General features: G+C 42.3%; 1 protein-coding gene across 1 annotated transcript; it reads left to right on the top strand.

Annotated features, from left to right (window-relative positions):
* The first annotated feature begins 8,970 nt into the window (after positions 1–8,970).
* Positions 8,971–13,175, top strand: LOC110522950 (procathepsin L-like). The gene is made up of 8 exons (XM_036977602.2): positions 8,971–9,117; positions 9,382–9,520; positions 9,899–10,021; positions 10,647–10,799; positions 11,100–11,324; positions 11,593–11,761; positions 12,044–12,161; positions 12,362–13,175. Exons 2-8 carry the CDS (start codon positions 9,392–9,394, stop codon positions 12,459–12,461), a joined length of 1,017 nt encoding a protein of 338 aa, XP_036833497.1. The 5' UTR covers positions 8,971–9,117; positions 9,382–9,391; the 3' UTR covers positions 12,462–13,175.
* The last annotated feature ends 269 nt before the right edge of the window (positions 13,176–13,444 follow it).

Raw genomic sequence — 13,444 nt, 5'->3', positions numbered from 1 at the left:
AAATATCCAATAAATGTCGTTCCACTTCATGATTGTGTCCCACTTGTTGTTGATTCTTCACAAAAAAAATACAGTTTTATATCTTTATGTTTGAAGCCTGAAATGTGGCAAAAGGTCGCAAAGTTCAAGGGGGCCGAATACTTTCGCAAGGCACTGTAAGTGCTTTTTGACCAAGAAGGAGTGATGGAGTGCTCAATCAGATGACCTGGCCTCCACATTCTCCCAACCTCAAACCAATTTAGATGGTTTGTGATGAGTTGGAACGCAGAGAGAAGGAAAACCAGCCAACAAATGCTCACCATATGTGGCAACTCCTTCAAGACTGTTGGAAAAGCATTCCAGGTGAAGCTGGTTGAGAGAATGCTAAGAGTGTGCAAAGCTGTTATCAAGGCAAAGGGTGTGTCACATTCTGACCTTAGTTCCTTTTTTATGTCTTTGTGTTAGGTTGGTCAGGGTGTGAGTTGGGGTGGGTAGTCTATGTCCTTTTTCTAGGTTGTTATATTTCTATGTGTTTGGCCTAGTATGGTTCTCAGTCAGAAGCAGGTGTCGTTCGTTGTCTCTGATTGAGAATCATACTTAGGTAGCTTGTTTTCCCCATTTTGGTTGTGGGTGTTTAATTTATATTTAGTGTCTGTTCACCTGGCAGAACTGTTTCGTTTTCTCTTCGCTGTTATTTTGTGTACTGTTCAGTTTTTCAATTAAAATATGACGAACACTTACCACGCTGAATTTTGGTCCTTCCACCAACGAGAAGCGTTACAGAAACACCCACCAACCAAGGACCAAGCAGCGTGGTATCGATCAGCAGCGTTCTCTGGACTCATGGACATGGGAGGAGATTTTAGACGGTAAGGGACCCTGGGCACAGGCTGGGGAATATCGCAGCCCCAAGGAAGAACTGGAGGCAGCGAGCGCTGAGAGGCGGCGATATGAGGAGGTAGCACGACAGCGACAGGCACGAGAGGCAGCCCAAAAAATATTTTGGTGCGGTCAAGCGCACGGTGTCGCCAGTATGCGCTCATAGCGTGTGCTATAGGCCAGCCCCCTGCAAGTGCCATGCGAGTGTGGGCATCCAGCCAGGGCGTGTTGTGCCGGCTCAGCATGTCTGGTCTCCGGTACGCCGTTTCGACCCGGGGTATCCTGCGCCGGCTCTGCGTGCTGTGTCTCCGGGGCGCTGGGAGGGTGCAGTGCGTACTATGCCTGCGCTCCTCCCGTGCCAGGCGAATGTGGGCATTGAACCCAATGAAGAGGTGCGAGTAGTATGCACCAGATCTCCAGTGCTCACCCACAGCTCGGTTCAACCTGTGCCTGCACTCTGGATGGTCCAGGCTAAAGTGGTCATCCAGCCTGGAGGAGTGGTGCCAAGGCTGCGCACCAGTGCTCCAGTGCTCCCCCACAGCCCGGTCCATCTGGTGCCTCCTCCACGCACCAGGCTGTCTCTCCGTCTCCTCCCTCCAGGTTCATCCGTCTGTCCTGAGCTGCCAGAGCCGCCCGTCTGTCCTGAGCTGCCAGAGCCGCCCGTCTGTCCTGAGCTGCCAGAGCCGCCCGTCAGTAAGGAGCTGCCAGAGCAGCCCATCAGTCAGGAGCTGCCAGAGCCGCCCGTCACTCCGGCGCTGCCACAGACTATGGTGGAGTCTTCCACGTCCCGCGCAAGAGCCGCCACCGCGGACAGACGCCCACCCAGACTCTCCCCTATAGGTTCAGGTTTTGCGGCCAGAGTCCGCACCTTTGGGGGGGGGGGGGGGGGGGGGGGGGTACATTTGGGTTGTGGGTGTTTAATTTCTGTTTAGTGTCTGTTCACCTGGCAGAACTCTTTCGTTTTCTCTTCGTTATTTTGTGTAGTGTTCAGTTTTTCAATTAAAATATGACGAACGCTGCATTTTGGTCCTCCTCTCCTTCCACCAACGAGAATCGTTACAGGGTGGCTACTTTGAAGAATCTAAAATAGAAAATATATTATGATTTGTTTTAAAACGTTTTGGGTTACTACATGATTCCATATGTGTTATTTAATAGTTTTGATATCTTCACTATTATTCTACGATGTACCTTGAATGAGTAGGTGTGTCCAATCTTTTGACTGGTACTGTTTATATAATTCATTCTCACAACTATCTACGCGCTGTCATCCTCTCAACTTTTCTCTTCGCTTGTGTGCTTTAGTGCATAACAAATCAGCTGTCTGTGACCAGGTGAAAAAACATACCTTGACTTGGAAGAGTTTCACTGTAGGATAGCCAGCTAGCTAACATATCATCCTTCTCTGTTTGACCCAGTCACACCCTGATCTGTTTCACCTGTCTTTGTGCTTGTCTCCACCCCTCTAAAGATGTGTACATCTTCCCCATTGTCCCAAGTGTATTTATACCTGTGTTCTCTGTCTGTTGCCAGTTCGTTTTGTTTCGTCAAGCCTACCAGCGGTTTTCTGTGCTCCTGTTATTTTCTAGTTCATGTTTTCTAGTTTTCCCAGTTTTGACCATTCTGTCTGCCCTGACCCTGAGTATGCCTGCCATTCTGTACCCTGTCAAACCACCCTGGATTTCTGACCTCTGCCTGCCCTGACCCTTTCTGCCATTCTGTACCTTTCAGACTCTGCTCTGGATTACTGACCTCTGCCTGCCCTTGACCTGTTGTTTGCCTGCCCCCCCCCCTGTTTTTGTAATAAACTTGTGTTACTTCGAAACGGTTGTTTGAGGAGACTAAACTAGCTAGCTACATTCACTAGCTAAGTGAAGGTTTAAAAAAATACCTCTCTCTTTCTCTTCCTTTTTCTTACATTTGGAAGAAATTAATATGTTCAAAACTGTTCAACCAGTCTCTTTCTCTCACTTTCAGTCAACTACTCACCACATGTTATGCACTGCAATGCTAGCTAGCTGTAGCTTACTCTTTCAGTGCTAAATTAATTATCTGATTCTTTGATTGGGTGGACAACATGTCAGTTCATGCTGCAAGAGCTCTGATCGGTTGGAGGACATCCTCCGGAAGTTGTCATAATTATTATGTAAGTCTATGGAATGGGTGAGAACCATTGGCCTCCTCGGTTTTCTATTGAAGTCAATGTACACAAAGGAGGACAGAAGCTAGCTAACACCATGGTGCTACCCTACAGAGTGCTGCTGAGGCTACTGTGGACCTTCATTGCAAAACAGTGTGTTTTAATCAGTTATTTGGTGACTTGAATATATTTAGTATAGTTTTATCTAAAAATGATTTTTTTAAATGTTTCACTATGTTTATTTTTATGAAATTCACTGAGGAGGATGGTCCTCCCCTTCCTCTTCTGAGCAGCCTCCACTGTTATAGGTCTACATGCTAGCCCTATTCGGATGGGACTAGTATTACTAAAGAAGTTGGTTAAGTAATTAACAAAGCATGTAGGTTATTGCAGGAGACGATTCGAATGGGATTCGTTTTTCCAAACGGGCCCCTGTAGTTCTAAATTTTTTTTAATTCAATTGACTCTGTTGATGGAAGCTTGGAGTGGAGGTTTTTATTGTCACGTCCTGACCTTAGTTCCTTTTTTATTTATCTATTTTGGTTTGGTCAGGGCGTGAGTTGGGGTGGGTATTCTAGGTTTTGTTCTAGGTTTTGTACTTCTATGTGTTTGGCCTGGTATGGTTCCCAATCAGAGGCAGCTGTCAATCGTTGTCTCTGATTGAGAACCATACTTTAGTAGCCTGTTCCCACCTGTGTTTGTGGGTATTTGCTTTCTGTTTTTGTGTCTGCACCAGACAGAACTGTTTCGGTTGTTCTCATTGTTGTTTTTGTTAATCAGTGTTCAGTTCCATTATTAAAAGTATGAACATGTACCACGCTGCACCTTGGTCCTCACCTTCTTCCACCAACAGCCTTTACATTTATTCTCAACGTCATGTCTAGACGATAATAGGCTACACCGATAATTCTTGCTTGGCTGTTAAATATATACAGTGGGGCAAAAAAAGTATTTAGTCAGCCACCAATTGTGCAAATTCTCCCACTTAAAAAGATGAGAGTGGCCTGTAATTATGACAGACAAAATTAGATGAAAAAAAAATCCAGAAAATCACATTGTAGGATTTTTTATGAATTTATTTGCAGATTATGGTGGAAAATAAGTATTTGGTCAATTACAAAAGTTTATCTCAATACTTTGTTATATACCCTTTATTGGCAATGACAGAGGTCAAACGTTTTCTGTAAGTCTTCACAAGGTTTTCACACACAGTTGCTGGTATTTTGGCCCATTCCTCCATGCAGATCGCCTCTAGAGCAGTGATGTTTTGGGGCTGTTGCTGGGCAACACGGACTTTCAACTCCCTCCAAAGATTTTCTATGGGATTGAGATCTGGAGACTGGCTAGGCCCAGGCGGTGTGCATGGGATCATTGTCATGCTGAAAGACCCAGCCACGTTTCATCTTCAATGTCCTTGCTGATGGAAGGAGGTTTTCAATCAAAATCTCACGATACATGGCCCCATTCATTCTTTCCTTTATACGGATCAGTCGTCCAGGTCCCTTTGCAGAAGGGAGCCACACAGCATGATGTTTCCACCCCCATGCTTCACAGTAGGTATGGTGTTCTTTGGATGCAACTCAGCATTCTTTGTCCTCCAAACACGAGGAGTTGAGTTTTTACCAAAAAGTTATATTTTGGTTTCATCTGACCATATGACATTCTCCCAATCTTATTCTGGATCATCCAAATGCTCTCTAGCAAACTTCAGACGGGCCTGGACATGTACTGGCTTAAGCAGGGGGACACGTCTGGCACTGCAGGATTTGAGTCCCTGGCGGCGTAGTGTGTTACTGATGGTAGGCTTTGTTACTTTGGTCCCAGCTCTCTGCAGGTCATTCACTAGGTCCCCCCGTGTGGTTCTGGGATTTTTGCTCACCGTTCTTGTGATCATTTTGACCCCATGGGGTGAGATCTTGCGTGGAGCCCCAGATCGAGGGAGATTATCAGTGGTCTAGTATGTCTTCCATTTCCTAATACTTGCTCCCACAGTTGATTTCTTCAAACCAAGCTCCTTACCTATTGCAGATTCAGTCTTTCCAGCCTGGTGCAGGTCTACAATTTTGTTTCTGGTGTCCTTTGACAGCTCTTTGGCCTTGGCCATAGTGGAGTTTGGAGTGTGAGTGTTTGAGGTTGTGGACAGGTGTCTTTTATACTGATAACAAATTCAAACAGGTGCCATTAATACAGGTAATGAGTGGAGGACAGAGGAGTCTCTTAAAGAAGAAGTTACAGGTCTGTGAGAGCCAGACATCTTGCTTGTTTGTAGGTGACCAAATACAAATAGCATCATAATTTGCAAATAAATTCATTAAAAATCCTACAATGTGATTTCCTGGATTTTTTCTCTCTCATTTTGTCTGTCATAGTTGAAGTGTACCTATGATGACAATTACAGGCCTCTCATCTTTTTAAGTGGGAAAACTTGCACAATTGGTGGCTGACTAAATACTTGTTTGCCCCACTGTATGTATGCATAGTCACTTTAACTATACATTCATGTACATACTACCTCAATGACCAACCAGTGCTCCCACACATTGGCTAACCGGGCTAACAGCATTGTGTCCCACCCACCACCTGCCAACCCCCTCTTTTACGCTATTGCTACTCTTTGTTCATCATATATGCATAGTCACTTTAACCATATCTACATATACATACTACCTCAATCAGCCTGACTAACCGGTGTTTGTATGTAGCCTCGCTACTTTTATAGCCTCGCTACTGTATATAGCCTGTCTTTTTACTGTTGTTTAATTTCTTTACCTACCCATTGTTCACCTAATACCTTTTTTGCACTATTGGTTAGAGCCTGTAAGTAAGCATGTACAACACCTGTTGTATTCGGCGCACGTGACAAATAAACTTTGATTTGAAGTGCTCAGAGGCCAAGCATTTGCATGTTCCAATATGCGTATGGGTGTTTTGAATGAATCATTACCGTAGAAAGCACTGTCGTTGTGTTCAGCGTTGAAACAATACCCACAACGACCATGTTTTCCACTCAGTTTCAACTTGCTGTAAACTTATTTCTTCAAATTGATCAATCACAGTGAGGTGAGTTTTAAAAGCAAGATACTGTTTGCTGTGATTATCGATTGCATTTGAATTGATGTCAGGAGTGGTTAAGAAGAACAATGGAGCCCTGAGTATCAGTCCATTAGCGACCCGATGGTCTTTAGCAAGTTGGGTCCTACCAATTTACTGTCCAGAGTGCATAAAAGGAGATTACTATGACTCAACGGTCATGCTAAATTTTTACTGTGGTCATGGTAATTAGGCTTTTCCAAGCTCTGGTGCTGCTGATGGTCATTAGCCCACCAAACTTGCTAACTGCCTTGTACTCAGCACTATATTGTCCCTCTAATCCTCTCTGACATCAATGCAAATGTGTATAAAATCTAATCAAACACTTCATGAGAGCCCATGAGCTCATGTTGCGCAAAATTTCTACAGGCTATGGAATTGCGTGAGGAAACAGTGATGGCTTCTATTAAAAATAGATCTTCAGCTTCCTTTAGGCTGACTATATTTCTCAACTTCCCTAATATTAAGCACATTGTTTTGCTTTACAACAGGAATATAGTCTACCTGGCTAGCATGACAATTAAGTCCTCCATTCGCTATTTAAGTGCATGATGACTTGTATTTTTCCCCTGTTCTGAAACCGGTGCATGATAATAGTCCATTCTAAATCAAAACAACATTCTCACGTATTATTTAGTATATTTTAAGACAATATTAAATCAAGAATAGTCTGATGGATGACTATATTAGCCTATCACCTGTCAATTATATATTATCATTTGTGAGTGATGCCCAGCTTGTGTAGGCAAGTAAGGCAAGAAACAGCGCATGCCTTTTTCTTACGACGTATTCACGTCATAGTCTCACACCTCATGTAGCCTAGTCCACAGGTCTATATGTTTTTGATAAAGTTTGTATCACAACTAAGTGGCCAAATAACTAATTGAAATTAAGAACATTAATCTGCTTTACAACCGGTCTAACTGGCATCCTTAGGCGGCGCGTGAGTTTCAGGTTTTGAGGAAGATCATTTTCACCATAAAAATGCAGCTTTATAATAAAGCATTACATGCATAATAGCATTTGTGGTCACTTTTGAGAATGGTGGTGTCCCGTTAATTGATTGCATTTAGGAACATTCGCACATAGCCTACTGCCGTTTGTGCATTACTGCGCTTATAATGTGAAGAAAAAGCCTAATCGTTTATGAACATTTTAAGCTAAATATTATGATCTGTTGCATCAGCCTCATTGCTTTTGAAATGTTTTTTTTTGATGCGAGTGGTTCTATTAATTTGGGTTTTGAATATTTCGTTCTCACACTGAAGGATAAATTGACCAATAGAATAGGTCAACTTTGTACTATGGGGGATAGTAGATTGACATAGGCTAGTGCTTTTTCTGTTTGTTAGGCCTACTCATCTTGTTGGCTGACGAAAGTAAATGTGGACAGTTCTTCCAATATCTTCAATATGCACCTCTGGAACTCGATAAGAAGGACCCAATCAGTTGAGTCCCCGATGTGCCTGTCAGATGCCTGTGAGAAGAATCTGATCACGTGAGAAGCATTGGTTAATAAGAATTTAGATATCTGAGAGCCATGTGAGTGAGAGGTGCTTTGGAACATGCAACTGGGAGAAGGGAATTAATTACACATGGTCATGACTGTTACATTACCTGTAGTACACTTCATGTCTGACAGGGGGAGTAAGTGCATCTGTTCCTGCTAGATTGTAATCAGTGTCAGCAAAAGTTTTAAGTTACACAGATACATTACTGCATTGTTATCAAAACATACTTCTTATTTGGAATACTAGGAAATCTTAAACAAACCTATTGAATTATTCAATACCCATCCAATCATTGATTTCCCTGTAGTGTTTTTGTAGACACACCAATACCAATCAAGGAATCATTTTACTAACCACACATCTATTGTGTGTGTGTGTGTGTGTGTGTGTGTGTGTGTGTGTGTGTGTGTGTGTGTGTCTCCTATCTGTAGCAACAGATTCAGCAGCAGCCCAAGAAGATAATCCCTCCCCTTCTTCCTGTGTGAATGTTTGGTTGACAGGCAGAAATTCCTAAAGCTGACAAGGCAAAAGTGACATTACACAATTGTTTAGAAACAATGTATTGATTAGTGTGTTTTCTGTGTGTTTTGATTTAGTGGGTTTAAAATGTATTATCAATGTTTAAAAAGAAAAAAAAAATGTGCAGAAGAGGTAGGAAAACACTGAAAGGCTTGTAAGACACCTTTCAAATGAAATTGGAATGATTATTTACACAAACAAATGATTTACAAGCCCATCAGAACTTTCTTGACACAGCAGAGTATCACACAATAACTCATCAGTATCTAAAGAATGCAGATCATCTTAATATTTGAGCTAGATAAATGTAGGTTAATTTGTTCATTCTCTCAACTTCAGGCTATTATTTGAATCTATCATATTAGGACATGGTTGAACAAACACTGAAGCTGTTGTATGCTTCACAGAGCAGGAACACATGTGGCGTTTGTTGTTGGCCACTCAGTTTCAGGTACTAGACTACATGTAACATTTCTTCCTAAATTCATGTCATTACTGTTCAATGAACATGTTTAGCATTTTTTTCTGGTTATTTCTTTGTCATTGCTGTATAAGCATCAGCGTGTCATGCTCTCATCTCCTCCGCGCCCGCACATGATTAGAGAACTGTTACAAAGTAACCGAAGATGAAAAAATGGTAATGGAAACTGACTCGATGTTACAATGTGTCTTTCTACCCTTTTGCTTCCCAGTAATCTAATCCACCCACTAAAGATGTTTAATCAAATTTGATGTTTTATCTTTACGGAGTCGATGAAAACGGTCAAGTGGTCAGGAATCACATGCTGGGCTATTTACACCGGGCGGGACCTGAGATCTTTAAATTATCTTTCAGCGGGCCGGCAGTGGGAGATACCGTCCCCTTTCAGCCAATCACAAGCCAGCCCCCACCACTATAGGACATATAGCTGGCTGTATAAAGTGTTGTGTCTTGTTCACTGACTACACAGCAACAGCAACAGAAATCATCACCCTGCTACTGCAAATTGACGGGGAAAAGTAAGTACAGCTTTCCATTATGTTCTTTGTACAGTGTTAGGATCTTGGGTTATACACATTTACCAGGGGCATTTGCTCTTTGATTTGATTGATACAGAAAGACAATATTAGTCTACCGTTTCAGACTTTTTGTTGTATATAACGTTGAAGATATGCCGTTGTTTCAAAGGTACAAATTCAACATTTTATGCTATATAGCTTCTTTACACTGAAAATACAAGGCTGACTGAGCTCTGCTCTCTCTCTCTCTCTCTCTCTCCACAGCTGTTTGACCATGATGTCCCTGTACTTGGCAGTGTTGGTGCTCTGTATGAGTGCTGTGTATGCGGCCCCTATGTTTGACTCTCAGTTGGAGGGCCACTGGCACTTGTGGAAGAACTGGCACAGCAAGAACTACCATGAGGTGGGTGTTTAAGCACAAGTAGAGGAGCACATCCTCATAGGAACCCCTCGGTAGCTCCCAACGAGTGGAGGCTGGTGGGATGAGATTTGGAGGATGGGCTTATTGTAAAGGCTGGAATGGAATTATTGGAATGGTATCAAACATTTAGAAACTACGTTTGACTCAGTTCCATTACAGCCAGTACAATGAGCCTGTCCTCCTTTGACTCCTCCCACCATCCTGCACTGCTCTCAACAAGGGGCTCAAATTTATCAATTGGTGCATACATGTGGCTGTAAATTACACCTATATATCATTAATTGCATGGATTGTGCCCATAGTTCTGAGACAGTATATGATTGTGTATATTTTCTCACTGTTTTTCACTCATTGTTACAGAGCGAGGAGGGCTGGAGAAGGATAGTTTGGGAAAAGAACCTGAAAAAGATTGAGATGCACAACCTGGACCACTCTATGGGAAAACTCTCCTATCGTCTGGGCATGAACCACTTTGGTGACATGGTAAGAAGAATCACCTTGCTGAGCAGTGCTTGACATGGATGAAATGGGTGCCGCTACTCATTCTGGTGGCCTGTACTGTATATATTTATATCCAGGTACACTGCAGGACTTTTGAGCTAATATTCAGGAATAATATGCAGGAACTAAAGCAGTGGACATTTTCAGGTGCTGATATCAGTTCCAGTGAACTTCTGTCCAAGTCTGTTGCTGAGACATTTTACTGTGGAGCAGGAGCTACCTTTCAGCAGCTCTTTCCCATACTGTGTGTGTGATGTAGCTGGATCTTTTTGTTGTCATGCCATAGATTTGCTAAAGCACATACAGTATGAAATATTTCACAGGCACAGGTGTCAGCGTTGACAATGAAAGCAGGAATGTATTCAGACTCGTAGGTTAGGTTTCTTCAACTATCAAGCAGGAATGGAATAGTTATCCCGAGAAGAGAATTGAAACTTAGTCATAGTCTTTTAAAGATGCACACATAATTTATGGCTAAGTGCACAACTTTTAAAACAGTCCTAAGACGTAAAAAAAAATACATTTCCCATTCAGATGGTAAATTACAAACCACATCTTTTCAGGGAAGACATTACGTTTCAACGTGTTCTGATTATTTCCTCCCTAGACCAACGAAGAGTTCAGGCAGCTCATGAACGGCTACAAGCAGACGACTGAGAGGAAGTACAAGGGCTCTCTGTTCATGGAACCCAATTACCTGCAGGCCCCTGAAGCCGTGGACTGGAGAGAGAAGGGCTACGTTACTCCCATCAAGGACCAGGTGAGACCTGAATCACTCATGAGTCATGACTCATCCACACACTGCTGTGTCACTAAATAAGGTTTTACTTCCAGAGAACTATCTGGCTTGTTTGCCTGCTGTTTACCATGATTGTAATTTACAGTATCCAGAAGATAAGGCGGCAAATTGCCCATATATATTGTTATATATTGTTATATATATATATATATATATATATATATATATATATATAATGTATTTATTACTGGCGTAATATGCACGTCAGTGTTTTCTGGCATGAAAAAGTAACAAGATGTTTAACAACCTTTACCCCCTCAGTGCTCATGTGGGTCTTGCTGGGCGTTCAGTTCCACCGGAGCCATAGAGGGTCAGCAATTCAGGAAGACTGGCAATCTGGTGTCTCTGAGTGAACAGAACCTGATGGACTGCTCCAGACCCCAGGGCAACGAGGGCTGTAATGGGGGTCTCATGGACTTGGCGTTCCAGTATGTAAAGGACAACGGCGGCCTGGACACAGAGGCGTCCTACCCCTATGTGGGCAAGGTAAGGCCCTGTGTACTATTAGTCTGAATTCAAATATAATAGGGTATGAAGAAGCATTTATTAAACGTAAGGCCCTGTTCTTTTAGCCTGGTCCCAGATCATGCAGTTTTTGCTGTCGATCTGGAATGACTTACAACTTCAACTTTGAAAATTTGAGTTTCCACTTCATTACAGTGGGATTTGTCTCCAAGAATGACCGACTTGTTTGAATATTTGGAATATGTTGTTTTTTACTAATCATGGCCATTGTTCTTCTCTCTTAACTCAGGATGATGATATTTGCCACTACCGACCAGAGTTCAGTGCTGTCAATGAAACTGGCTTTGTGGACATCCCCAGTGGCAAAGAACACGCTCTGATGATGGCTGTGGCGTCTGTCGGCCCCATCGCTGTCGCCATCGATGCCAGCCACGAATCCTTCCAGTTCTACCAGTCTGGTGAGTAGCAGTTAGCGGTGCAACTTCAATTTTGTGTAACATTATTTGCAAGGATTGGATTCCCTACCTACAATTTTGAGGTAGCAGTGATCTGTACTGGTCTATTGTCCTGTTCACCGTGTACAAATGGTGTTGTCTTTGAAGTAAATTGTGACCAATATTTCTAACTAATTACTAGCTAAGTAACCAACTATTAGGTTTGAGATCAGGTGGTTTTTGATTAGTGTGTAAAGTAAACTCTGTATCTTAGCCCACTAATTTAACTATGTCCTCTCCCTGTAGGGATCTATTATGACGAGAAGTGCAGCAGTGTGGAGCTTGACCATGGAGTTCTGGTGGTGGGATACGGTTTTGAAGGAGAGGATGTAGATGGCAAGAAATTCTGGATTGTCAAGAACAGGTACAGTACATAGTATCTTCCTAGGATGTTTTTTGTTTGTTACGTCACCACTATGGGATGTGTTGATTTCCTCATCGGGGAATATGCCTCTCTTGTCCTGATACTATGGTCTAAGTCATACGTTTCTCTAAAGCAGCAGTGCATCTATAATTTCCTACTAACTAGAACTGTGGGACTAACATGTTTTGTCTCTTCCTCAGCTGGAGCGAGAAATGGGGAGACAAAGGCTACATCTACATGGCCAAAGACAGGAAGAACCACTGTGGCATCGCCACGGCAGCCAGCTACCCACTGGTCTAGTGTTCTGTAAGTTCTCGAACACTAGACCCAGAGGTTTAGTTTTAGAGATGTTTGACGAACGTTCTGAAAAAAAGGGCAATGAGGACTGCAGTGCTGCCTTAACTAAGTCTGTGAAATGCGCGAGAGAAACCTGCTGCATGGGTTTTAAAGAAACGCTGTTTTAGGGAAATTATGAAAATTCTACCTATTTTGTTTTATACTTGATTTTATGTGTGTGTGTAGTTCTATTTGAGTTAAGCATTCCGTTTATTTGTAACTTTACTTGATGAGACCAGCTAGACTACATTCTCTAGCACATGTCAGTTTGTGCTTACTGTTTGTGTTTACAACATTGTTGTAGACACAGGAGATATATATTCCTGAGGTACAGTTGATATACCGTCTATTTTTAACTGGCGCGTTCTCTGTGGAGCTGAGAGCAACAACCACTGAATGATAAGACATTGAGGAAGACTAGAGCTCTGAAATGACTGAGTTTGTTTCTGAAAGTGAGGGACAAAAAGAGAACGGTACACCTGGGTTTGTTTCCTCCACTGCTTTTTTTATCTGCAGCTAGTGTTTGAGTAAAGGTGTTGAATGGTAATGTCTAGACAAGAGCCTAGTGATGCAGAGACTGATACGCCTCCGGGTGGTGAGAGGAGATGTATAACATTCTAACACACACATGTAGATGAGTTCAAATTGTGTTTAATAATAATAAACTACATTCATCAATCTGACTCCATTATCATGTGACTAACGGCTATAGATCATAAATGTATACTGGTGAATCTAGCCCGCTTGTGAGTCTACACATTATCACTCAGATGCTATAATTACATTTGTTCTAAGATAACTGATTATTATGAGGCTTATGCGCTGTCTATAGCACCCATCGTCCAAGCTTTAATTTATCTACTTGATCTTAGACCAAGATGTAAAGTACCAATGTGTAATCTAATGTCTATAGTGTACATAACATTTACCATTAGACTTCATTAAAT

The sequence above is a fragment of the Oncorhynchus mykiss genome, chromosome 5 (genome assembly GCF_057628025.1).
Source record: "Oncorhynchus mykiss isolate SJ-2025 chromosome 5, ASM5762802v1, whole genome shotgun sequence".
Lineage (NCBI taxonomy): Eukaryota > Metazoa > Chordata > Actinopteri > Salmoniformes > Salmonidae > Oncorhynchus > Oncorhynchus mykiss.
This window is presented reverse-complemented; position numbering and strand designations above follow the sequence as displayed.